Source organism: Oncorhynchus mykiss, chromosome 14 (genome assembly GCF_013265735.2).
Source record: "Oncorhynchus mykiss isolate Arlee chromosome 14, USDA_OmykA_1.1, whole genome shotgun sequence".
NCBI lineage: Eukaryota > Metazoa > Chordata > Actinopteri > Salmoniformes > Salmonidae > Oncorhynchus > Oncorhynchus mykiss.
Genome location: NC_048578.1, coordinates 41,351,673 through 41,378,188, shown reverse-complemented (window position 1 = coordinate 41,378,188; position 26,516 = coordinate 41,351,673). Strand labels below are relative to the sequence as shown.

General features: G+C 43.4%; 2 protein-coding genes across 5 annotated transcripts in view; one reads left to right on the top strand and one right to left on the bottom strand.

The window, feature by feature from the left end:
• Nucleotides 1-2,182: 2,182 nt before the first annotated feature.
• LOC110487960 (dual specificity protein phosphatase 1) lies at nucleotides 2,183-8,573 on the bottom strand. Of its 4 annotated transcripts, none has more exons than XR_005036000.1 (5): nucleotides 7,815-8,573; nucleotides 7,111-7,253; nucleotides 6,565-6,784; nucleotides 2,462-3,749; nucleotides 2,183-2,389 (listed from the first exon to the last, which is right to left on the bottom strand). XR_005036000.1 is itself a non-coding variant. In XM_021559885.2 (4 exons), exons 1-4 carry the CDS (start codon nucleotides 8,182-8,184, stop codon nucleotides 3,388-3,390), a joined length of 1,095 nt encoding a protein of 364 aa, XP_021415560.2. In that variant the 5' UTR covers nucleotides 8,185-8,573; the 3' UTR covers nucleotides 2,183-3,387. The 4 variants fall into 4 exon arrangements, 1 of the variants encoding a protein (XP_021415560.2); XR_005036002.1 differs by having other exon boundaries at nucleotides 2,534-3,749; XR_005036001.1 differs by having other exon boundaries at nucleotides 2,183-2,605; nucleotides 2,678-3,749.
• Nucleotides 8,574-19,313: 10,740 nt separating this feature from the next.
• The window catches only part of LOC110487959 (endoplasmic reticulum-Golgi intermediate compartment protein 1), a 41,213-nt gene continuing 34,010 nt past the window's right edge, over nucleotides 19,314-26,516 (top strand). Inside the window, exon 1 of the mRNA XM_036943561.1 lies at nucleotides 19,314-19,661. Coding sequence (XP_036799456.1) covers nucleotides 19,642-19,661 — 20 coding nt within the window. The 5' untranslated portion in view covers nucleotides 19,314-19,641. The remainder of the gene's footprint in view (nucleotides 19,662-26,516) is intronic.

The window sequence follows — 26,516 nt, the reverse complement described above, 5'->3', positions numbered from 1 at the left end:
TGGTAACTATAGTAGGTATGGTAACTATACTGGGTATGGTAACTATAGTAGGTATGGTAACTATAGTAGGTATGGTAACTATACTGGGTATGGTAACTATAGTAGGTATGGTAACTATACTAGGTATGGTAACTATACTGGGTATGGTAACTATAGCAGGTATGGTAACTATACTGGTTATGGTAACTATACTGGGTATGGTAACTATACTGGGTATGGTAACTATAGTAGGTATGGTAACTATACTAGGTATGGTAACTATAGTAGGTATGGTAACTATAGTAGGTATGGTAACTATAGTAGGTATGGTAACTATAGTAGGTATGGTAACTATACTAGGTATGGTAACTATAGTAGGTATGGTAACTATAGCAGGTATGGTAACTATACTGGTTATGGTAACTATACTGGGTATGGTAACTATACTGGGTATGGTAACTATACTGGGTATGGTAACTATAGTAGGTATGGTAACTATACTGGGTATGGTAACTATACTGGGTATGGTAACTATACTGGGTATGGTAACTATACTGGTAACTATACTGGTTATGGTAACTATACTGGGTATGGTAACTATACTGGGTATAGTAACTATACTGGTTATGGTACCTATACTGGGTATGGTAACTATACTGGGTATGGTAACTATACTGGTAACTATACTGGTTATGGTAACTATACTAGGTATGGTAACTATACTGGGTATGGTAACTATACTGGGTATGGTAACTATACTGGTTATGGTACCTATACTGGGTATGGTAAATATACTGGGTATGGTAACTATACTGGTTATGGTACCTATACTGGGTATGGTAACTATACTAGGTATGGTAACTATACTGGTTATGGTAACTATACTGGGTATGGTAACTATACTGGGTATGGTAACTATAGTAGGTATGGTAACTATACTGGGTATGGTAACTATACTGGGTATGGTAACTATACTGGGTATGGTAACTATACCGGGTATGGTAACTATACTGGTTATGGTAACTATACTGGGTATGGTAACTATACTGGGTATGGTAACTATAGTAGGTATGGTAACTATACTGGGTATGGTAACTATACTGGGTATGGTAACTATACTGGGTATGGTAACTATAGTAGGTATGGTAACTATACTGGGTATGGTAACTATACTGGCCACTTTGTGCTTCCGACACGAACCCTGTGGTTCAGGGTCCATATATTTTCGATTATTACACCATCAGTTGTTGTTTCATGTACCATTGATATCTTTTGATGAAATATATTTTTCAGATATTTTAAAATAATATTTTATTCTGTAATGTTTTGTCCTGAAATTCAGGCCCAACACTGCTAAACCATAACATTTCTTATTTGGAAGCCTAGATGTCAGCATTAGATTGATGATGTAGTCATGTGTATAGTCATCCTATGTATATAATATAGATTGTGGTGTCTTTTAGCATTTCCAATTGACTTTATGTGTCAAAAATAAAGAAACGACAAAGTTCTGCAACGAAGTACAAAAGACAAATATGATTTATTTAACGGTATCAAAAACAACTACTAACAAACATATGCAAAAATATATATGGTAAGAAATATATTACTTTAGTTCAATAAATATCACATAGGTAATGACAGACAGCAGTCTCTGGTGAGCCTGATCCCCCGTCTTAGTGCTTTAGGGGTTCTGACTCTCTCCCAGAGATGTTAATTGTAGACGATGCTAACAGAGCTAGCATGCTAATGATACTAACAGTACAAGATGCCAACAGAGCTAGCATGATGCTAACAGAGCTAACATGCGAACGGTACATGTTGCTAACAGAGCTAGTGTTAGCTAACAGCTGCTAGCACTACAAAGGCATGGTGGTGTTTCAGAGGTATCTGGTGGTTGGTTGGTTGGTTCCCCCAATATTTGTCGGGATCGTCAGGGTCTTACGGTGTTTTATAAAAGGCATACATTTGCATGTGAATGGGGCTTTCCCATCCACTTTAAACTAAACCTTCTGGCGCTCTCCGAGCCGGCCGATTGGCCAGAGATCAGAGATACATTCATTGTTCGTCAACAATAAAGAGCCTGAGGAGTGATTTATCCAAACCTGCGTGTCGTTTGCCGAGGCATTTAGCGGGATTCTCTCAGGATGACAGCCTGCGTGTCGTTTGCCGAGGCATTTAGCGGGATTCTCTCAGGATGACTGTCTGTGAGTAACCAAGGGAGGGTTTACTTGCCCATTTTGAGTAGAGTTGTGGCAGGTACATTTTGCTATTGTGATTATGAAAAGCTGACCACTCTCATTAAATGACTTTGCATACTTGACAAAGTTCTTTGAATACAATTTCTTCTCTTCATCTCATTAAAATACGTCTAACTTCCTTTAAAGAATTGACCCTTTCCCCCAGTCACCTTCAGCCATTGACTTCTCTGTCTCTTCCTATAAGATGAGGTATTCTAGGCAGATCTGTGGGTATCATTCACCTTCAGCCATTGACTTCTCTGTTTCTTCCTATAAGATGAGGTATTCTAGGCAGATCTGTGGGTATCAGTCACCTTCAGCCATTGACTTCTCTGTCTCTTCCTAGAAGTTGAGGTATTCTAGGCAGATCTGTGGGTATCATTCACCTTCAGCCATTGACTTCTCTGTTTCTTCCTATAAGTTGAGGTATTCTAGGCAGATCTGTGGGTATCATTCACCTTCAGAAGAGGATGCTGTGATAACAATACTGCCATATTGGTAGCCAGAGAAACTCCTTTTAAGGCGATGGGGCAGACCTGTGTATTTAACCCATAAACTAGGTCACTTGGTTTGTCTCTCCAAAAGTGATCCCTTTTGTCCTGTGATGCCAAGATCACTTCTTTATGACCTTTACACCAGGAAGGGCAACAATAAGGGTTCCATCAGTTCTAGAGCTCAATGTCTATCCAAAACTCAATCCTTAGTCACCTGTAGTTGAGTGACACTGACAGTACACTCCGAGTAGTGTTACAGTACACTACTAGTATTGTTACAGTACACTACTATTATTGTTACAGTACACTCCGAGTAGTGTTACAGTACACTACTAGTATTGCTACAGTACACTACTAGTATTGTTACAGTACACTACTAGTATTGTTACAGTACACTACTAGTATTGTCACTACTAGTATTGTTACAGTACAGCACTAGTATTGTTACAGTACAGTACTAGTATTGTCACAGTACACTACTAGTATTTTTACAGTACACTACTAGTATTGTTACAGTACACTACTAGTATTGTTACAGTACACTACTAGTATTGTCACTACTAGTATTGTTACAGTACAGTACTAGTATTCACAACGACTCGACACCAATAGTGACAGTTCAGTTCAAGTCCAGGCTAAGACAGACAGCCCTCCATCTGATCCTACTCTTCCCCTTAGCAGCTTGGTGAGGTGGTGATGGGGCTGTGGAGGAAGGAGAGCTGTCCGTGTCCAGCAGAGCCATGGACGGGGATAGACACGGGGAAGTTAAAGACCGTACTGCTCTTCCCCAGGGCAGGACTCCCGGCTTCCGACGAGCAGGATGAAGTAGCCAGGACCTGGGACTCAAACCGTAGGAGTTGGCCCATGAAGCTGAAGTTAGGACTGATGATGCTGCGGCGTTGCTTGACGAACTCAAAGGCCTCGTCCAGCTTCACGCGGTTGGTCCTCATCAGGTAGGCCAGACAGATGGTGGCGGAGCGGGAGATGCCGGCTTGGCAGTGGACAAACACACGACCACCTTTATTACGGATGGAGTCTACAGGAGAGAGAGAAGGAGAGGGGAGATTAGTACAACTATGTATCAATACAACATATTCAACTTAGTTCTTCTGTAAGTGTGAGACAGTTGTATAAGATGTTGCCAGATTTCTGAAAGGTTTCTCTTGACTGTGTTAGAATACCATTGGTCCTTTGTAGCTCAGTTGGGAGAGAATGGCACTTGTAACAACAGGGTAGTGGGTTCAATTCCTGGGACCACCCATACGTAAAATGGGATGCACACATCCCAGCCGAAAACAGTTCGGATCACGTTTGTGTTTTATGGCGTTTTTGTTCGTTTTGGGCATCGGTAAAGGTTTTTTTCCGGCTGTTCATGAACACTAAATGTTCTCTCGAGGCAAGCAGAAGTTGGTAGACCAAGTCTACGCCCCTTCGATGGTGATTGGTCAACAGTAGGGATTCTTCAATAAAGTATTTGTTATCATTCAGAGACGATGACATGTTTTCATTGAGAAATACAGCACCAAACATCTTAGTTTAGATGTAAAATTGTGCGACTAAGGTCTCCTCGACAAACACATCCAAATTAACTACAGATTTCTTGAGTTATCTATTTTGAGGGCGTGTATACTGGCTACGGCATCTCAAAATGGACAAAAAGTACTATTGCAGATTTTTTGTTGTTTTTAAGCTAAGGTTTTTTAAGGAAGTACGGTGCACCCTCGTTAGGTTCCCCTAGACCAGTTTACTATGCGCCAGCCGAACTAAAGCATGCGGAAGCCTTAAGGCACAGCAGGAAGTTACCAATATCCTCCTTGCTCAGTCAGTAGGCCTACTAAGGCACAGCAGGAAGTGACTAACTTTCAGTTGCAAATCACCCTCCATAGTGTTACTAACTAATGGTGTTGCTAACAGACCCATCTCATTAACTTAGGAATGGGGCAGTTAGATGGGTCTGGGGTGGTGGGTGATCAGGGGGGCTATTCCCCAAGGAGAGGGGGCAGAAGGGGACAAAGGGGGGTTGGTTGCCCCTCGGCTGGGGTTATTAATCTGGGAGAAAGGCCGGCCGTGAGCCTGGTGGAGAAAACTGCCTTTTGTCCCGACAGAACAAAGAGACGGAGAGGAGAGAGCTGCATTCAACCATCAGCCTCTCTCTGGGTACATCCCAAATGGCTCCCTATTCCCTATATATATAGTGCAATACATTTGACAGGGCAGTGTACTACAAAGGGAATAGGATTCCATTTGGCATACAGCTCTGTCTCTCTCTCTCTGGCTGCCTGCTACAAAAGCAGAGTGAGTTCTGGGTCTGTTGGGTCTGCTTTGTGGCTCCCACATGAAAAGGGACCACCTCTTTAAACTGGGGGGTCTAGTAGAGGGTTGGATGGGCTGTGATGATGTCACCACCATTGTGGTGAAGCAGGGAGCCCTGGCTCAGACAGCTGGTTGGAATTTGGAGGGAACTTTTTTTCTATTTAAATCCAAGTCATTGAATGGAGGAGAGGAGAGCGTGATGGAGAGAGGGAGGGGGTTGGCTGTTGAGTTGGGAGAGAGGGAGGGGGTTGGCTGTTGAGTTGGGAGAGAGGTAGGGGGTTGGCTGTTGAGTTGGAGAGAGGGAGGGGGTTGGCTGTTGAGTTGGAGAGAGGGAGGGGGTTGGCTGTTGAGTTGGAGAGAGGGCTGTTGAGTTTGAGAGAGGGAGGGGGTCGGCTGTTGAGTTGGGAGAGAGGTAGGGGGTTGGCTGTTGAGTTGGAGAGAGGGAGGGGGTTGGCTGTTGAGTTGGAGAGAGGGCTGTTGAGTTTGAGAGAGGGAGGGGGTCGGCTGTTGAGAGGGAGGGGGTCGGCTGTTGAGAGGGAGGGGGTTGGCTGTTGAGAGGGAGGGGGTTGGCTGTTGAGGGGGGGGGGGGGGTTGGTTGTTGAGTTGTAGTAGTTTGTTTGCCCACCAAACCAATAGCTTCTATGACTACAGCTGTGGTTGCCTTGCTTGGTGATTGTGTCCTATGTTTGACAGGTATCTAGAGTTACGAGAGAATTAGTTAGCTAGCTACTTACAACAATTGTGATATCGTGACCTGTGCAAAGCATAGTTCTGAAATATTGAGCATCAACGTTTTCAAGTCCCAGAAGTGTTTTGTAGTGACTTCTTCTTTAATAACCCACTAAGGACCAAACCTTAAAAGGTACCTGAAGTACAGAGTACTGTTTTGAACCTTATGGCTCTGAAATGTCAATCTGGGTTCAGCCATACGGCTCTATTTGACACTTCTGAATTAGACATTTTTAAGACAACTGTAGCTATGGAAATAAATAAATGATGGAATAACACTATTTACCGACATGAAGAAATATATTTTGATCATCAGATGAATAACTGGCATCGATGTGGCCACGTCACTCACCTGAACATTTCTGAGAGTGTTGTTGTTTTGCCCCCGTACCATTATTGCTGGCTAGACTAGCCTAGACCATACCTAGAGGGAGGTGGCAAAGACATGTTCTGATTGGTCCGTCTGTATTTGTTCAGGATTGTGCCTGGATTGCAGACAGAACCTTATAGCACTAAGTTCAAATGGGTTTATGCAAATAGAACGTTCTAGTTTTTCAATTTTTTCCCAAATTAAAATGTACTTTTTCAAAAATCTAACTTCACAGACATATGAATAATAATCTAAAAGATCAATTATATGTGAATAGCTCTTTTTCATATATATATTTTTCTTTACAAACATGTCAGATATAACCCTATAGTTCCAAGGTCTCAATATGTTTTCTTACCCAGCTACCTGAAGCTGAATAGACTGTTAGTTGTTCTGAATAGGAGTGTCTGCTAAACGACCGTAATGTAAAGACACTCACCGATAAACTCTATAGCCTCATTGAACCAGGAGGAGATATCAGCCTTGTGGTTGTCCTCTACGGGGATACTCTTGTACTGGAAGGACTCTTCAAAGTGGTTGGGGCAGTTAGCTGATACGTTGATGAGAGCAGTGATACCCAGCATGTCTATCATGTCCTTTCTGGAGGCATGGTAGGCACTGCCCAGGTAGAGGAAGGGAAGGATCTCCACTGGAACACCCTGGAGAGGAGGAGAGGAACAGGACAGACAACAGTCAACCACCATAATAAAGATAGTCTAAGATGTCCAAATCTATAGTTTGATGACACATTGACATTGTTTTGAGAGTAATAACATGTCAAAGTGTTATTAGAGATGACGATAGGAACAGAAAACAATGTCAAAGACTATCAATACTTACGCCTGTAGCCTACCAAATTGAGGTTAGTTTAAGACGACAGAATCTATTGTTTGACGACACACCGACGTTGGTTTATTTTTTATACAGGTAAAAGTGCCGTTAAACAGTAATAACATAGAAAAGACATGTTTTATGGAAAACGTACCTGGTCATAGAGCGGTGTACTGCATGGACTGCAGCCGGGCTCGGCGCTGTCTGGACGGGCGCTGAGGGGCAGACTGAGTCCCTGTGGAGCTGACGGCTTGGTACACATCTCTGGATACTCCGAGGAGAACGTGTCAAAACCACCTAAACAATGACAAGATGGGACGTAAGGATACTTACTGTACAACAGTCACGTCACCATCTCATCGTTATAAACAGAAACAGCTGTAAAGCGGCTGTTTCCGTACAGTCACAGTGTTCACTTCATAACTGTCACTTTAAATAACTCCACTTTAATAATGTTTACATATCCTATATTACTCATCTCATATGTATATACTGTATTTTATACCATCTACTGCGTCTTGCCTACGCCGTTCTGCCATCGCTCATCCATATATTTCTATGTACATATTCTTCACCCCTTTAGATTTGTGTGTATTAGGTAGTTGTTGGGGAATTGTTAGATTACTTGTTAGATATTACTGCACTGTTGGAATTAGAAGCACAAGCATTTCGCTACACTCGTATTAACATCTGCTAACCACGTGTATGTGACCAATACAATATGATTTGATTTTAATTTGACGTAGGCCTACACTATGGCACTTTGTGTTGCGCCGTTCGTTACCATGAGTGCGTAATCAATATGGAGTAGGCCTAGGCTATAGAAACAGGCTTCATGTTTATAATAAATCAAATTACCTGTGAGAAAGAAGAAACTAGTCCCACACGGGTTTCGGCACAGCGCTGTTACGGCGAGCATTAGAGTCCCGTCCTTCTTCACTTGGCCAAAGTCCAAACTCCGATCATCCAGAAACACTACCGACTGATACTCCCCGGAGAGAAGCCGGTTCCGCGTGTCCTCGTTGGGCACGATGTGTCCCACCCCCAGCCCCCCTCTGGCCCTCCGGCGGACTATAGTACTGAAGCGGACGTTGGTGGACCCGGGGATGTGAGAGGAGTTGAAGGAGAAGAATGAGCGGCAGTCCAGGACCAGACAGCCCGGGTCTTCCCCCTCCAGCAGCCCGCGGAGGGACATGGCATCGATGCTGGGGACTTCCATTATCACCATAGTAGAAGGGCGGCGGGCGTCAAATGTTAAATACAAGTAGATAGGCTGTGGAACAGGCAAATAAACCCCTGGGTGGTCTGTGTCACCTGTTCCTATAGCAACTTGTGAGGTTTTCTTTTTTTAAAGACACAAGTAGATTTATTCTTGAAACAGTTGTATGTTCTTTTGTTCTCCTTAGCTTCTTTGAGGTTTTCCCAAAATGAATGTAAACTGAGAGAAAATTTAAAAAATCAGTAACAATGAATAAATGTAGAATAAAAAAATACAACAATCCGTTCCTCTTCTCGTGTGTATTTTCTTTGGTTGTTTCTTGTTAAAAACAAGTTTTCCTTTTCATTCCCGAGGTTGTTCTGAGGGTAGCCTGTGAAAAGGACTTATATAGTATCTCTTCTAGTGAGGGAGAAAACAATGACATCATACTACTTACTCCCTTCCTGGTACACTGCCCGCACGGGTTTGCACATACGTCATCGCGCTTTCGAGTCAACCAATGAAGGCCACCCACCCACCCTTCCACCAGCTCCTCTCAGTTCTAGTCACAGAGGCTTTATTGGCATGGGAAACATATGTTTACATTGCCAAAACAAGTGAAAACAAAACAACAACAAACAATCAGACATTAATAGGTAAACATTACAAACACAAGAGTTTTAAAATAATGTCTTTCTGTGTGTGAAATGATTATGGGGGCTGGTAGCAGCTATATTATGGGGCCAGAGATATCAGGGAAAGGATAGTGAAAGTATCTCTGATTGGGCATGTCGCTATGGGTAGACTAAGGAGACTGGCCTACTTATATATCCCAATATATATATCCCATTATAAAATAGAATAATTAAGTATTTATATCAAAATATAAAGTATAGATAAATCAAATCAAATGTTATGGGTCACATACACCCGTTTAGCAGATGTCATTGCGGGTCTAGCGAAATGCTTGTGTTTCTAGCTCCAACAGTGCAGTAATATCTAACAAGTAATATCTAACCATTTCACAACAATACACACAAATCTAAAGTAAAGAAATGGAATTAAAAATATATAAATATTTGGACGAGCAATGTCCGAGCGGCATAGACTAAAATACAGTAGAATAGAATACAGTAGAATAGAATACAGTAGAATAGAATACAGTAGAATAGAATACAGTAGAATAGAATACAGTAGAATAGAATACAGTATATGAAAAATATGTAAACCTGACTGTGCTGCTGCTCCAGTTTCAACTGTTCTGCCTTATTATTATTCGACCATGCTGGTCATTTATGAACATTTGAACATCTTGGCCATGTTCTGTTATAATCTCCACCCGGCACAGCCAGAAGAGGACTGGCCACCCCTCATAGCCTGGTTCCTCTCTAGGTTTCTTCCTAGGTTTTGGCCTTTCTAGGGAGTTTTTCCTAGCCACCGTGCTTCTACACCTGCATTGCTTGCTGTTTGGGGTTTTAGGCTGGGTTTCTGTACAGCACTTTGAGATATCAGCTGATGTACGAAGGGCTATATAAATACATTTGATTTGATTTGATTTATTAAAGTGACCAGTGTTCCATTACTAAAGTGGCCAGTGATTTCAAGTCTATGTATATAGGGCAGCAGCCTCTAAGGTTTTTTAATTAGATTTATTTAACCTTTATTTAACTAGGCAAGTCAGTTAAGAACAAATTCTTATTTACAATGACGGCCTAGGAACAGTGGGTTAACTGCCTTGTTCAGGGACAGAACGACAGATGTTTTACCTACCTACCTACCTACCTACTCTTTACCTAGATTTTTTTACCTAGGTGCTAGTGATGGCTGTTTAACAGTCTGATGGCCTTGAGATAGAAGCTGTTTTTCAGTCTCTCGGTCCCAGATTTAATGCACCTGTACTGACCTCTCCTTCTGGATGATAGCGGGGTGAACAGGAAGTGGCTCGGGTGGTTGTTGTCCTTGATGATCTTTATGGCCTTCCTGTGACATCGAGTTCTGTAGTTGTAGTTGTTATTATTATGTAATTCACTTGTTATTCAGCTATTACCATCAACAAGTATTTAAATCGCCTAAAACGGTCGTCTTTGTGTAAAATATGTCAACTTCAGCACATTAGGAATTTGCTACATTTTCCGAGATCTAATTATCTTAATATATTATTCTATTCTCCCCGTTCAGCTGATAGCTGACGAATAACAAGATCATCAGTAAATAGCTGTCATGGTGGCCATAAAAGTTGAGTTTTTATTAACCTTTTATTGGCCAGTGGAACAAAGCGTTCGATGCCTTGAGAGCAAAAGGTTCACCATAAAAGTTAATGACTGTAGAGAGAATGAGTGTCCGGTACATTGTGCTGAAAACAACACAGAGGACACTAACATTAGGTCCTTTAGCAGACACTCTCATCCAGAGCGACTGACCGTAGCGAGTGGATACATTTTAATACGTGGGACTCAAACCCACAACCCCTGGCTGCTCATCGCTCTACCGACTGAGCTACACACATTGTTTGTCAGTCTTGTGTGTGGTTTAGTCATTAGTTGCGTCCCCAATGACACAATGACACCCCATGTGGTATGGTGTGGTGTGGTGTAGTGTAGTGTAGTGTAGTGTAGTGTAGTGTAGTGTAGTGTAGTGTAGTGTAGTGTAGTGTAGTGTGGTGTGGTGTGGTGTGGTGTGGTGTGGTGTGGTGTGGTGTGGTGTGGTGTGGTGTGGTGTGGTGTGGTGTGGTGTGGTGTGGTGTGGTGTGATGTGGTGTGGTATGGTATGGTGTGGTATGGTGTGGTGTGGTATGGTGTGGTGTGGTGTGATATGGGGTGGCGTGGTATGGTGTGGTGTGGTATGGTGTGGTGTGGTATGGTGTGGTGTGGTGTGGTGTGGTGTGGTATGGTGTGGTATGGTGTGGTATGGTATGGTGCAGGCAGAGCTATGCACAGTCTGTGAGAGGAGCAACTGGCCCACCTCCCACCAACGAAATGAGTGACATTAAACACATGTCTACTATGGTCACGTGATAGGCCGAGGGTCATGGATGCGCACATGTGATAGGTCGAAGGTCACGGATGAGCACAACAACTCCACCATCCCCACACTACACCCACCCAAGTGGCATGTCACAAATGTTATCCTAAATGATAAACAAATCACATTTACATAATAAGAGTTAACGTTAATTGAAAAATCCTATTTTAATAGTTCTTCTTGGATTGAGAGTGTTTATCTCATTTTGGAAGGTAAAGAAAAAACAGTTATGCAATATTTTTACGTTGCATGTTGGAATTTACAAGGATTAAAGTCCTCTGCTTTTGGGCTAAGGAGCAGAAACCCAGACTTCCTGAAAGAAATTGATGATGTTGATATTGTAGTACTACAGGAAACATGGTGCAGAGGTGATTTCCACTGGCTGTCCACTACGTTATAGGGAGATAATCCTACCATCCACTAAATTAAAGGAATCAGACAGGGCAGAGACTCAGGACAGGGCAGAGGCTCAGGACAGGGCAGAGGCTCAGGACAGGGTAGAGACTCAGGACAGGGAAGAGACTCGGGACAGGGCAGAGACTCGGGACAGGGCAGAGACTCGGGACAGGGCAGAGACTCGGGACAGGGCAGAGACTCGGGACAGGGCAGAGACTCAGGACAGGGCAGAGACTCAGGACAGGGCAGAGACTCGGGACAGGGCAGAGACTCAGGACAGGGCAGAGACTCAGGACAGGGCAGAGACTCAGGACAGGGCAGAGACTCGGGACAGGGCAGAGACTCAGGACAGGGCAGAGACTCAGGACAGGGCAGAGACTCGGGACAGGGCAGAGACTCAGGACAGGGCAGAGACTCAGGGGGAATGCTAATATGGTAAACATTTGAACCAATTAATTCAATCGAATTGATCAAAACAGGAGAATTCTTTATCTGGTTAAAAATCAGCAAGGAGGCTCTTAACAGAACCCCATTGAAAATAAGAATTTGTTCTTTAACTGACTTGCCTAGTTAAATAAAGGTCAAACATAAATAAAGAAAGGTGACTGGATAGATCCCTTAAGGAAAAGCACCTCAAGTTAATCTGCTTTCTCTGTGAGAGCTTCCCATGTCTGGAATACACTGCTATCAGACACACAACTGTACCACCTATCACACCTTCACAAAAAACATGAAGACACGGCAAAAGGCCAATCAGACTAGTGAACATAAAGACATGGCTAAAGTCCAATCAGACCAATCTCTCCTGGACAAGGTTTTAGCCTTGACATTCTCCTACAACAGGTTTACATTTAGCCGGAACAGAAACTTTATATTTGACAGATTAGCCTCCTTGGCTAATCTGAAGAAACATAAGAGCAAACCAAAATGAATAGATCGTGAAAAATGGTTTGATAATGATTGGAGAAATCTAAGAAAGTCATTGAGAAATACATTTCATCAAAAACAGAGAACCAGACAACAAAAATATACGCCTTCAATATGGGGAAACACTGAAGCAATACAAACACACCCTAAGAACAAAAAAGGAACAGCACATTAGAAATCAGCAGGATGGAATTGAGGAATCCATGTAATCAAACCACTTCTGGGAGAATTGGAATAAATTAAACAAACCTCATCATAAGGAATTAGCTATCCAAAATGGGGATATGTGGAGAAATCACTTTGAAAACCTCTACAGCAATATAACAAAGAGCCTAGAACAAAAAGATATTCAAGAAAAATTACAAATCCTTGAATCAGCAGTTAAAGACTATCAGAATCCTGTGGATACACCAATTACAGAACAATAATTATTGGGAAAACTATACACTCTCCAACCCCAAAACGCCTGTGGTGCTGATGGTATTTTAAATGAAATGATCAAACATACAGACCATGTTTGGAAACAGTGGAGGCTCCTCAGAGGAGGAAGGGGAGGACCATCCTCTTCAGTGAATTTCATAAAGTGTTTAGCTGTAAAACATTTCAAAAGTTATCCTTTTTTAGATAAAACTATACTAAATATATTCACGTCACCAAAAAATGTATTAAAATAAACAATTTGCAATGAAGGTAGACAGTAGCCTCAACAGCATTCGGTAGGGTAGCACCATGGTGCAGCTGGAGGACAGCTAGCTTCCGTTCTCCTCTGGGTACATTGACTTCAATACAAAATCTAGGAGGCTCATGGTTCTCACCCCCATCCATAGACTTACACAGTAATTATGACAACGTCCAGAGGATGTCCTCCAACCTATCAGAGCTCTTGCAGCATGAACTGACATGTTGTCCACCCAATCAAAGGATCAGAGAATTGATCTAGTATTAAAAACATAAGCTACAGTTAGCTAGCACTGCAGTGTATAAAATGTGTTGAGTAGTTTACTCAAAAAGAGAGAAAGAAAATAGTTTAACAGTTTAGAACAAATTAATTTCTTCCAAAATGAAGGACAAGTAAGAGAGAAATACAGAGATTTTGTCTTTAATTTTTTTACTTTCAGTTTCACTTACTTAGCTAGCAAATGTAGCTAGCTAGTTTAGCCTACTGAAACACCCTGCTCAAACAGAACCATGCTAAGTTAGCTAGCTGGCTATGACAGAGGGATGCTACGTTAGCTAGCTGGCTATGACAGAGGGATGCTACGTTAGCTAGCTGGCTATAACAGAGGGATGCTATGTTAGCTAGCTGGCTACAACAGAGGGATGCTACGTTAGCTAACTGGCTATAACAGAGGGATGCTACGTTAGCTAGCTGGCTATAACAGAGGGATGCTACGTTAGCTAGCTGGCTATAACAGAGGGATGCTACGTTAGCTAGCTGGCTATGACAGAGGGATGCTATGTTAGCTAGCTGGGTATGACAGAGGGATGCTACGTTAGCTAGCTGGCTATAACAGAGGGATGCTACGTTAGCTAGCTGGCTATGACAGAGGGATGCTATGTTAGCTAGCTGGGTATGACTATCCAAAACAATGCTGGAACTCTTCCAAGTCAAGGTAACCTTTTGGTATTATTAAATGTAGATATTTTAACTTGCCATGTCAAAAAAGTATACTGAATTGAATTGTTTTGAGAGAGAGAGAGAGAGAGAGAGAGAGAGAGAGAGAGAGAGAGAGAGAGAGATGTAATGTAAGTAATTTAACTTGTCATGTCAATAAAGTATACTGAATTGAATTGAGAGAGAGAGGGAGAGAGAGATTACTCCACATACTGGAAATTATGAAAGCATGAATTGACAAAATAAAACTCTGTAATTTTAGTGCTTTTGCTTCCCATTATTATCAGCTGTCAGGAGGACTGTCCTCTCATCCAGGGAGGGAAGTAAAACCGGGGACTACACTGAGGCATTTCCTGTGACTGTTCAGCTCGCGTCCCAAATGGAACCCTATTCTCTCCATGGTGCACTACTTTTGACCAGAGACCTATGGGCCCTAGTGCACGCTATAGGAACTTGGGTGCCATTTGGGACACATTCTCTGTTCAGCTGTCAGTACTGTCGTCCCTGTTCATTTACTGTCACCATCGCCCCGGGCAACAGCCAAGTGAGTGGGCGGGAAAACACAGGGCTTCTCCTCACCACAGAATCACAACACCACGGTGCGCATCCTAAATGGAACCCTATTCCCTATATATAGTGCACTAGAGCCCATAGGCCTCTGGTCAAAAGTAGTGCACTACATAGGGAACAGTGTGCCATTTAGGACGTAAACGTATAACAGTAAGTGGTTGTGGTCAAAAGATGTCTCTTTCTCAGGGTTTCTCACAGTCAGCTTTGAGGTGATCCCCTGAAGTTTTCCTTTAGTTTTGTTTTATAGACGTGAAGAGGCTTTGTTGTTGAATTTAACTTGACGTTTTTTTTAGATCATGAACGGGACCATTTCAATTAGATGTAGACTTACACACTCAGCAGTTCCTCTTTGGGTTTCCAGCGCTAGATATATAGGTAGTAATAGAGATATTATTATACACACATATCAATACAATACATTTCCTAGACTCATTCATGTGCAGCTTAGCTTAGTCATTTGCTAGTTTTTTATTTCCCACACAAAAGAGGACATTTCATATTCCCGGAAGAGGCTGTGAGTGAAGGGAAAACACAAGGCCTACCCTGCCAGGCTTGTCCTCACCACAGAACAACTTCATGACAGTAACGGGTTGATGTTGTTCCTTTTCTCCCCGGAAGTTGTACTTTTTGTTTTGGTTTTGTGGACATGACGCTTTTCATAATTCAACTGACTATTTTCCGATAATGAACAACAACACAACGATGTCGTAACAGTAGCTGGTTGGTTCCTCGGTTTGTTTCAGGGCAAGTCCAAGCTAGCTGAATTGCACTGAGACTCAGATCATTCACTTGAACATTCATGCCAAACAAAAAGCATTGATTTTAAAAGTTGAACAAACCATACTCTGTGCACAAAGACTGATTTTTTAACAATTTTACAAAAAAAAAACACAATTACTGGAAGAACGGTGCAGATGCAAAGATTGGTAACAGAATTTCTGATAAATCTCCCTCAGTGTTTTATGTGACCACGTGTCAATGAAGGTGGAAAGATGCCTGTCTGCAGAAAGAATGACATGACACATTGACTTTGAAAAAATATATTTTGGTTACTGAACTACATTAAGTGAAGTGGATTTACACCCGGTAACGGATTTGCGGTAACAGAATTTCATCATGGGTCCCTGACCAGTACTACATAGAAATGTATAATGACGGATATGAATGTATTTCTCTTTGTGATGTACAGTTCAGTAGAGTACAGTACAGTAGAGCTCAGTAGAGTAGAGTTCAGTACAGTACTGTAGAGCTCAGTAGAGTAGAGTAGAGTTCAGTACAGTACAATAGAGCTCAGTAGAGTAGAGTTCAGTACAGTACTGTAGAGCTCAGTAGAGTAGAGTTCAGTACAGTACAGTAGAGCTCAGTAGAGTAGAGTTCAGTACAGTACAGTAGAGCTCAGTAGAGTAGAGTTCAGTACAGTACTGTAGAGCTCAGTAGAGTAGAGTAGAGTTCAGTACAGCACAATAGAGCTCAGTAGAGTAGAGTTCAGTACAGCACAGTAGAGTTCAGTACAGTACAGTAGAGTTCAGTACACTACAGTAGAGTTCAGTACAGTACAGTAGAGTTCAGTACACTACAGTAGACTATAGCACAGTACAGTACAGTAGAGCAGAGTTCAGTACACTACAGTAGAGTATAGCACGGTAGAGCTCAGTAGAGTTCAGTACACTACATTAGAGCAGAGTTCAGTACACTACAGTAGAGTATAGCACAGTAGAGCTCAGTAGAGTAGAGTTCAGTACAGTACAGTAGAGCTCAGCACCGTAAAGTTCAGTAGAGTAGAGTTCATTCAAGTAGACTATAGTTCAGTACACTACAGTAGAGTAGAGTTCAGTACATTACAGTAGAGTATAGCACAGTAGAGCTCAGCACCGTAGAGTTCAGTAGAGTAGAGTTCATTAAAGTAGACTATAGTTCAGTACAGTAGAGTTCAGTACAGTACAGTATAGTAGAGTATAGTAGAGTACAGCTCAGTACAGTAGAGTTCAGTACAGTACAGTACAGTAGAGTATAGTAGAGTACAGCTCAGTACAGTAGAGTTCAGTACAGTACAGTACAGTACAGTATAGTGGAGTAGGCATTCCTACTGCCTCTGATCTGGTGGACTCACTAAACAGAGAACATCCCTGGTCATCCCTACTGCCTCTGATCTGGTGGACTCACTAAAAAGAGAACATCCCCGGTCATCCCTACTGCCTCTGATCTGGTGGACTCACTAAACAGAGAACATCCCCGGTCATCCCTACTGCCTCTGATCTGGTGGACTCACTAAACAGAGAACATCCCCGGTCATCCCTACTGCCTCTGATCTGGTGGACTCACTAAACAGAGAACATCCCTGGTCATCCCTACTGCCTCTGATCTGGAGGACTCACTAAACAGAGAACATCCCTGGTCATCCCTACTGCCTCTGATCTGGTGGACTCACTAAACAGAGAACATCCCTGGTCATCCCTACTGCCTCTGATCTGGAGGACTCACTAAACAGAGAACATCCCTGGTCATCCCTACTGCCTCTGATCTGGTGGACTCACTAAACAGAGAATATCCCCGGTCATCCCTACTGCCTCTGATCTGGAGGACTCACTAAACAGAGAACATCCCTGGTCATCCCTACTGCCTCTGATCTGGAGGACTCACTAAACAGAGAACATCCCTGGTCATCCCTACTGCCTCTGATCTGGAGGACTCACTAAACAGAGAACATCCCTGGTCATCTCTACTGCCTCTGATCTGGTGGACTCACTAAACACAAATGCTTTGTTTGTAAATGATTTGTGTTGGAGTAGCCCCTGGCTATCTGTCAATAATAATAAAATAAAAATATGCCGTCTGCTTTGCTTAATATAAGGAATTTGAAATGGTTTATACTTTTACTTTTGATACTTAAGTATATTTAAAACCAAATACTTTTAGATGTTTACTCAAGTAATATTTTACTGGGTGACTTTCACTTTTACTTGAGTCATTTTCTATGAAGGTATCTTTACTTTTATTCAAGTATGACAATTGAGTACTTTTTCTCTGCTACCGGACAGCAAGCAGTACCGCACCAAGTCTCGGTCCAACGGGCTCCTTAACAGATTCTAGCCCCAAGCCATAAGACTGCTGAATAATTAATCAAATGGCCACTGGACTATTTACATTGACCCCCCCCCCCCCCCCCCTTTGTTTTTACACTGCTGCTACTTGCTGTTTATTATCTATGCATAGTCACTTTACCCCCACCTACATGTACACATTACCTCGACTAACCTGTACCCCCACACACTGACTCTGTACCGGTACCCGCTGTATATAGTCTCATTATTGTTATTTTATTGTGTTACCTTATTTTATTTTTTACTATAGTTTATCTAGTAAATATTTTCTTAACTCTATTTTCTTAAAACTTGTTGGTTTTAAGGGCATGTAAGCATTTCACGATAAGGCGCATGTTGTAATCGGCACATGTGACAAATAAAAGCTGATTTGATCATGAGATAAATAAATTGTGATCTCGACATAATGAGGGGAGAAAAAATATGTATTCATTTGTCCTCTCTGGACTTCAACAGGCAGGCAAACATTTCAGTCCTTTGCTAGCTGTGTTCGAATACCCATACTAACATACTGTATAGTACATAATGCATAGTATAAACTATTAGTTAATTTTAGTATACTGTAAACAAACAGTATTCTTTCAGTTGAGCATACTAGTGCTTCGCCTGTCTACCAGAAGTTGGTGCTGTTGCTATGCAACCTAGACATTTTACGGTTTCAGGTGTGTTCATAAATTCAATCTGGAGCGCCATAGTGCGCTCTGGGCTTTCGTAAATCCAGAGCAAGTTGTCAACTTGTCTGTTAGTAAATGAGGTGGACACTGGCAGGAGGAGTAGTGTCTCAATCACAGTCAAGCACCCAGGCTAACTGGATAACGTTTGCTAGCAATTATTTCCAGACACAAATGAGAGAACACCTCACTCCCGACTATTTTCCTCGCCCCTAGCAGAGCTGGTTAGGCTGTTTACATTTTATCCAGAGTGTTGGTGACTGTAACTGTGCTGCTGGCAACAATTCAATTACATGTTGTGCCGACTTTACTGACACCGACCATATTCAACCAGTGTTGAGCATTTGTAAATTCATCAGTTATTCTGCACTCAGAGTTCTCTGAAATCGGGAGACAGAATTATCAAAGTCCATTGAGAAAGCACAACGACTATACCGTTTAGTTAAGAATGATGTAAATAATCAAGTCAATAAACGTTGGATAGTTATATTATAGTTCATATACTACCTGGCAAATTCTATGTATTAGTAACCAACTACAGTTAGGTACCTAACAGTAGCTAACATACCAGTACATACTGCTGTATGGATAGCGTAACTAACAAATTGTCAGCCAACATAAAGTGTAAGTAACTTTAAAGTCATTACTTTATTACATTGCTCAACATGTTCTTAACATTTGTCATAATTAGTTAAAGTAAAGGATTTGTATCCGCTCTCGTCGGACTTCGACTGCATATTTTCCGCCATTTCCTTAAAATTTGCAAACCATGTGAAGCCACGTCAATTTCCTGAAGAAGTGCATTATGGGCCCTAACGTACGGAAATAGTGTCCTCTGCGTGTCAACTTCATATTTTGGAGATTTTAGTAAGACATCGGGGAACTTTTGGCATACTAACTACATCCATACTATGACCAATAATCATACTATATACCCAATCACGTTACAAATAGTGTGGTTTAGTATGAGTATTTTAACACAGCTCTACGGTCTGGTTTAATTTAAAAGAACGGAAGGAGAATCTTTCAACCAGGAAGTGAATTCAACCAATAGGATTTTGGCAAAGCGTCCTAAACTGACGTCAACCCGGTAACGACGAACAACCGGTAGGATTGTAGAGAAATCTGTGTTGATTTTCCGTTAACTGAATTGTTTTAATATACTCATCTAAAACGTGCAAACATCATGGTTTTCGATGTGAGGAGGTGAGTAAAATGATTTTGGTTCACAATTCTCAGGCTTAAATTACACAAATTGTCTTCTCTGTATATAGAGAATCCCCTGCTATCCTCTTGTTCCAAGTTTACTAGCCAACAAGTTAACGGTATGATAGTTGCTACAACAGGTATTATTATATTGTATCTGCGGGCAGTTGCAGTTTTATTGAGTCAGTAGATTGTCCAAAAAGTATACCCGTTTTGCCTGAAGAGATGCCCATTCAGACGAACTATTTAGCATCTAGGCTAACAGGCTATCATTTTGAAAAACACTAATAAAAGACACCTAAACTTTTAATTGTGAAATAAAACCTAATAGGCTATTATATTACACATACGTTAAATGATAGGCTATTGTTGTCTTACATTGTATTATTTATGCAGTATGTTATTTATTTTGTAAATATCCAAATACTTTTTTCTCTCCTTTTGTTGGTCCATTTAATATCAGCCATTGTTTCTGTCATGACCTATGCTTTCACCTATATTATGATTCTACTCCGGTGCACGAAGGAGAGACGATGAGGACTCATCTGTAGGATGTAGAGTACTGGTTCATACTCTGTTGGACCTACAGCGCCAAGAGACTGCGGTCAAGTGCACGCCAATATACACGTTATACCAGGCTGGTCTCATAGACTAGACGTAACATAGTAAAAGTAAATCCGGGACACTCAAATTAGTAAACTACACTACATGACCAAAAGTATGTAGACACCTGCTCGTCAATCACATCATTCCAAAAGCATTGGCATTAATATGGAGTTGGTCCCCCCTTTGCTGCTATAACAGCCTCCACTCTTCTGGGAAGGCTTTCCACTAGATGTTGGAATATTGCTGCTATAACAGCCTCCACTCTTCTGGGAAGGCTTTCCACTAGATGTTGGAACATTGCTGCTATAACAGCCCCCACTCTTCTGGGAAGGCTTTCCACTAGATGTTGGAACATTGCTGCTATAACAGCCCCCACTCTTCTGGGAAGGCTTTCCACTAGATGCTGGAACATTGCTGCTATAACAGCCTCCACTCTTCTGGGAAGGCTTTCCAATAGATGTTGGAACATTGCTGCTATAACAGCCTCCACTCTTCTGGGAAGGCTTTCCAATAGATGTTGGAACATTGCTGCTATAACAGCCTCCACTCTTCTGGGAAGGCTTTCCACTAGATGTTGGAACATTGCTGCTATAACAGCCTCCACTCTTCTGGGAAGGCTTTCCACTAGATGTTGGAACATTGCTGCAGGGACTTGCTTCCATTCAGCCACAAGCAGTAGTGAGGTTGTGCGATTAGGCCTGGCAGCGTTCCAATTTATCCCAAAGGTGTTTGAAGTGGTTTAGTTCAGGCCAGTCAAGTTCTTCCACACTGATCTCAACAAACCATTTCTGTATGGACCTCGCACAGGGGCATTGTCATGCTGAAACAGGAAAGGGCCTTCCCCAAAATGTTGCCACAAAGTTGGAATCACAGAATCGTCTAGAATGTTATTGTATGCTGTAGCATTAAGATTTCCCTTCACTGGAACTAAGGGGCCTGAACCATGAAAAACAGCCCCAGACCATTATTCCTCCTCCACCAAACTTTACAGTTGGCACTATGCATTGGGGCAGGTAGTGTTCTCCTGGCATCCGCCAAACCCAGATTTGTCCGTGGGACTGCCAGATGGTGACACGTGATTCACCACTCCAGAGAACGCGTTTCCACTGCTCTAGAGTACATTGGCAGCGAGCTTTACACCCCTCCAGAGAACGCGTTTCCACTGCTCCAGAGTCCATTGGCAGCGAGCTTTACACCCCTCCAGCCGATGCTTGGCATTTCACATGGTGATTTTAGGCTTGGTCCCGACAAACACTTATTGTGCTGACAATGCTTCCAGAGGCAGTTTGCTGGGTCCTGATGATTTTTACGTGCAATGTGCTTCAGCACTCGGTGGTCCCGTTCTGTGAGCTTGTGTGGCCTACCACTTTATGGCTGAGACGTTGTTGCTCCTAGATGTTTCCACTTCACAATAACAGCCTTTATAGTTGACCGGGGGCAGCTCTATCAGGGCAGAAATTTGACCAACTGACTTGTTGGAAAGGTGGCATCCTGTGACGGTGTCATGTTGAAAGTCACTGAGCTCTTCAGTAAGGCCATTCTACTGACAATGTTTGTCTATGGAGATTGCATGGCTGTGTGTGTTAGATTTGATGAAATAGCCAAATCCACTCATTTGAAGTGGTGTCCAAATACTTTTGTGTATATATAGCGTATGTTACGTTTGGTATGGTTACATAAGACCGATAGTTACTTAAGGCAAAAACGAAAGTAGGGTGGTGGATGAGTGGGCATATAACGTGAACGTCTAGCAATCCATAGGTTGCAAGTTCGAATCTCCTCATTGACAACTTTAGCATTTGACCAACTTTTTAACTACTTACTACTTTTTAGCTACCCCTAGCCTAGCTAACGTTAGCCACCTAGCTAGAATTCGTGAAGAATATCATACATTTTCCAATTCGTAACATATCGTACAAAGTGTAATTCGTAACATATTATACGAAATAGATGGACATCCATAAATTAATACATACCATAAGAAACATTACATAGAGTAAAAGTAGTGGTTCAGATTTATGTACAGAATAATACGAAATGTTCTGAGACCAGGCTGGGTATACGGGTTCCAAATCTCACAGCCATTGTTTGCACACTGCTTGTCATCAGGCCTGGGACTTGCCTGGCTGCCTTGAGCTGTAAGAGCGGCTTCAAGTTGTGTAATGTTGAATCAAGATAATCATTCTACCCGACACGAGACCCTGGTAAGAGCATGTGTACTTTAGAACCTGCTATGTTGCGTCAAGACAGTTGCACCTTAAATACTGACCCACCTGTGAGACACCTCGTTATGGGAATGTCGCTGATACTGGTTTTGTCCAAAATGACACTCTATTCCCTACATAGTGCACTACTTTTGACCAGGGCCCTGTAGGGCAGTGGTTCCCTACTCCAGTACTACCAGCAGTACAGTTTGTTGTAGCCCTTGACAAACACACCTGATTCTACTTGTTAACTAATCATTTAGACCTTCAATGAGTTGAATCAGGTGAGTTTATCCAGGGCTACAATACAAAAAGTATACTGTTGTGCGTACTGTAGGACTTGAGCTGGGAACCACTGCTGTAGGGAATAGGGGGGCCATTTTAACTCCCAAACACAGGGGAAGATCAGAGTTTATTATGAGTTGACAATGATCTGAAGTCGAAAGACCTTTTTTGGTTTGTGAACATTTAACAATCTCATTTAGAATGTGTGGCCCCATTCTACATCCAACTAGCTAGCTGCCCCATTCTACATCCAACTAGCTAGCTGCCCCATTCTACATCCTACTATCTAGCTGCCCCATTCTACATCCTACTATCTAGCTGCCCCATTCTACATCCTACTATCTAGCTGCCCCATTCTACATCCTACTATCTAGCTGCCCCATTCTACATCCTACTAGCTAGCTGCCCCATTCTACATCCGGCTAGCTAGCTGTCCCACTCCACATCCTACTATCTAGCTGCCCCATTCCACATCCAACTAGCTAGCTGCCCCATTCTACATCCAACTAGCTAGCTGCCCCATTCTACATCCAACTAGCTAGCTGTCCCACTCCACATCCAACTAGCTAGCTGCCCCATTCTACATCCGGCTAGCTAGCTGTCCCACTCCACATCCTACTATCTAGCTGTCCCACTCCACATCCTACTATCTAGCTGCCCCATTCCACATCCAACTAGCTAGCTGCCCCATTCTACATCCTACTATCTAGCTGCCCCATTCTACATCCTACTAGCTAGCTGCCCCATTCTACATCCTACTAGCTAGCTGCCCCATTCTACATCCTACTAGCTAGCTGCCCCATTCTACATCCTACTAGCTAGCTGCCCCATTCTACATCCTACTATCTAGCTGCCCCATTCTGCATCCTACTATCTAGCTGCCCCATTCTACATCCAACTATCTAGCTGCCCCATTCTACATCCAACTAGCTAGCTGTCCCACTCCACATCCAACTAGCTAGCTGTCCCACTCCACATCCAACTAGCTAGCTGTCCCACTCCACATCCAACTAGCTAGTTGCCCCACTCCACATCCAACTAGCTAGCTGCCCCATTGTACATCCAACTTGCTAGCTGTCCCACTCCACATCCAACTAGCTAGCTGTCCCACTCCACATCCAACTAGCTAGCTGTCCCACTCCACATCCAACTAGCTAGCTGTCCCACTCCACATCCAACTAGCTAGTTGCCCCACTCCACATCCAACTAGCTAGCTGCCCCATTCTACATCCAACTAGCTAGCTGTCCCACTCCACATCCAACTAGCTAGCTGCCCCACTCCACATCCAACTAGTTAGCTGTCACAGAGAACTCCACATCCAACTAGCTAGCTGTCCCAGAGAACCCAACCAGGCCCCACTCCACATCCAACTAGCTAGCTGTCCCACTCCACATCCAACTAGCTAGCTGTCCCACTCCACATCCAACTAGCTAGCTGCCCCACTCTACATCAACTAGCTAGCTGCCCCACTCCACATCCAACTAGCTAGCTGTCCCACTCCACATCCAACTAGCTAGCTGCCCCATTCTACATCCAACTAGCTAGCTGCCCCATTCTACATCCTACTAGCTAGCTGCCCCATTCTACATCCTACTATCTAGCTGCCCCATTCTACATCCTACTATCTAGCTGCCCCATTCTACATCCTACTATCTAGCTGCCCCATTCTACATCCTACTAGCTAGCTGCCCCATTCTACATCCGGCTAGCTAGCTGCCCCATTCTACATCCGGCTAGCTAGCTGTCCCACTCCACATCCTACTATCTAGCTGCCCCATTCCACATCCAACTAGCTAGCTGCCCCATTCTACATCCAACTAGCTAGCTGTCCCACTCCACATCCAACTAGCTAGCTGCCCCATTCTACATCCGGCTAGCTAGCTGTCCCACTCCACATCCAACTAGCTAGTTGCCCCACTCCACATCCAACTAGCTAGTTGCCCCACTCCACATCCAACTAGCTAGCTGCCCCATTCTACATCCAACTAGCTAGCTGTCCCACTCCACATCCAACTAGCTAGCTGCCCCACTCCACATCCAACTAGTTAGCTGTCACAGAGAACTCCACATCCAACTAGCTAGCTGTCCCAGAGAACCCAACCAGGCCCCACTCCACATCCAACTAGCTAGCTGTCCCACTCCACATCCAACTAGCTAGCTGTCCCACTCCACATCCAACTAGCTAGCTGCCCCACTCTACATCAACTAGCTAGCTGCCCCACTCCACATCCAACTAGCTAGCTGTCCCACTCCACATCCAACTAGCTAGCTGCCCCATTCTACATCCAACTAGCTAGCTGCCCCATTCTACATCCTACTAGCTAGCTGCCCCATTCTACATCCTACTATCTAGCTGCCCCATTCTACATCCTACTATCTAGCTGCCCCATTCTACATCCTACTAGCTAGCTGCCCCATTCTACATCCGGCTAGCTAGCTGCCCCATTCTACATCCGGCTAGCTAGCTGTCCCACTCCACATCCTACTATCTAGCTGCCCCATTCCACATCCAACTAGCTAGCTGCCCCATTCTACATCCAACTAGCTAGCTGTCCCACTCCACATCCAACTAGCTAGCTGCCCCATTCTACATCCGGCTAGCTAGCTGTCCCACTCCACATCCTACTATCTAGCTGTCCCACTCCACATCCTACTATCTAGCTGCCCCATTCCACATCCAACTAGCTAGCTGCCCCATTCTACATCCTACTATCTAGCTGCCCCATTCTACATCCTACTAGCTAGCTGCCCCATTCTACATCCTACTAGCTAGCTGCCCCATTCTACATCCTACTAGCTAGCTGCCCCATTCTACATCCTACTAGCTAGCTGCCCCATTCTACATCCTACTATCTAGCTGCCCCATTCTGCATCCTACTATCTAGCTGCCCCATTCTACATCCAACTATCTAGCTGCCCCATTCTACATCCAACTAGCTAGCTGTCCCACTCCACATCCAACTAGCTAGCTGTCCCACTCCACATCCAACTAGCTAGCTGTCCCACTCCACATCCAACTAGCTAGCTGTCCCACTCCACATCCAACTAGCTAGCTGTCCCACTCCACATCCAACTAGCTAGTTGCCCCACTCCACATCCAACTAGCTAGCTGCCCCATTGTACATCCAACTTGCTAGCTGTCCCACTCCACATCCAACTAGCTAGCTGTCCCACTCCACATCCAACTAGCTAGCTGTCCCACTCCACATCCAACTAGCTAGCTGTCCCACTCCACATCCAACTAGCTAGTTGCCCCACTCCACATCCAACTAGCTAGCTGCCCCATTGTACATCCAACTTGCTAGCTGTCCCACTCCACATCCAACTAGCTAGCTGTCCCACTCCACATCCAACTAGCTAGCTGTCCCACTCCACATCCAACTAGCTAGCTGCCCCACTCTACATCAACTAGCTAGCTGCCCCACTCCACATCCAACTAGCTAGCTGTCCCACTCCACATCCAACTAGCTAGCTGTCCCACTCCACATCCAACTAGCTAGCTGTCCCACTCCACATCCAACTAGCTAGCTGTCCCACTCCACATCCAACTAGCTAGCTGCCCCACTCCACATTCAACTAGCTAGCTGTCCCAGAGAACTCCACATCCAACTAGCTAGCTGCCCCACTCCACATCCAACTAGTTAGCTGTCACAGAGAACTCCACATCCAACTAGCTAGCTGTCCCAGAGAACCCAACCAGGCCCCACTCCACATCCAACTAGCTAGCTGCCCCACTCCACATCCAACTAGCTAGCTGCC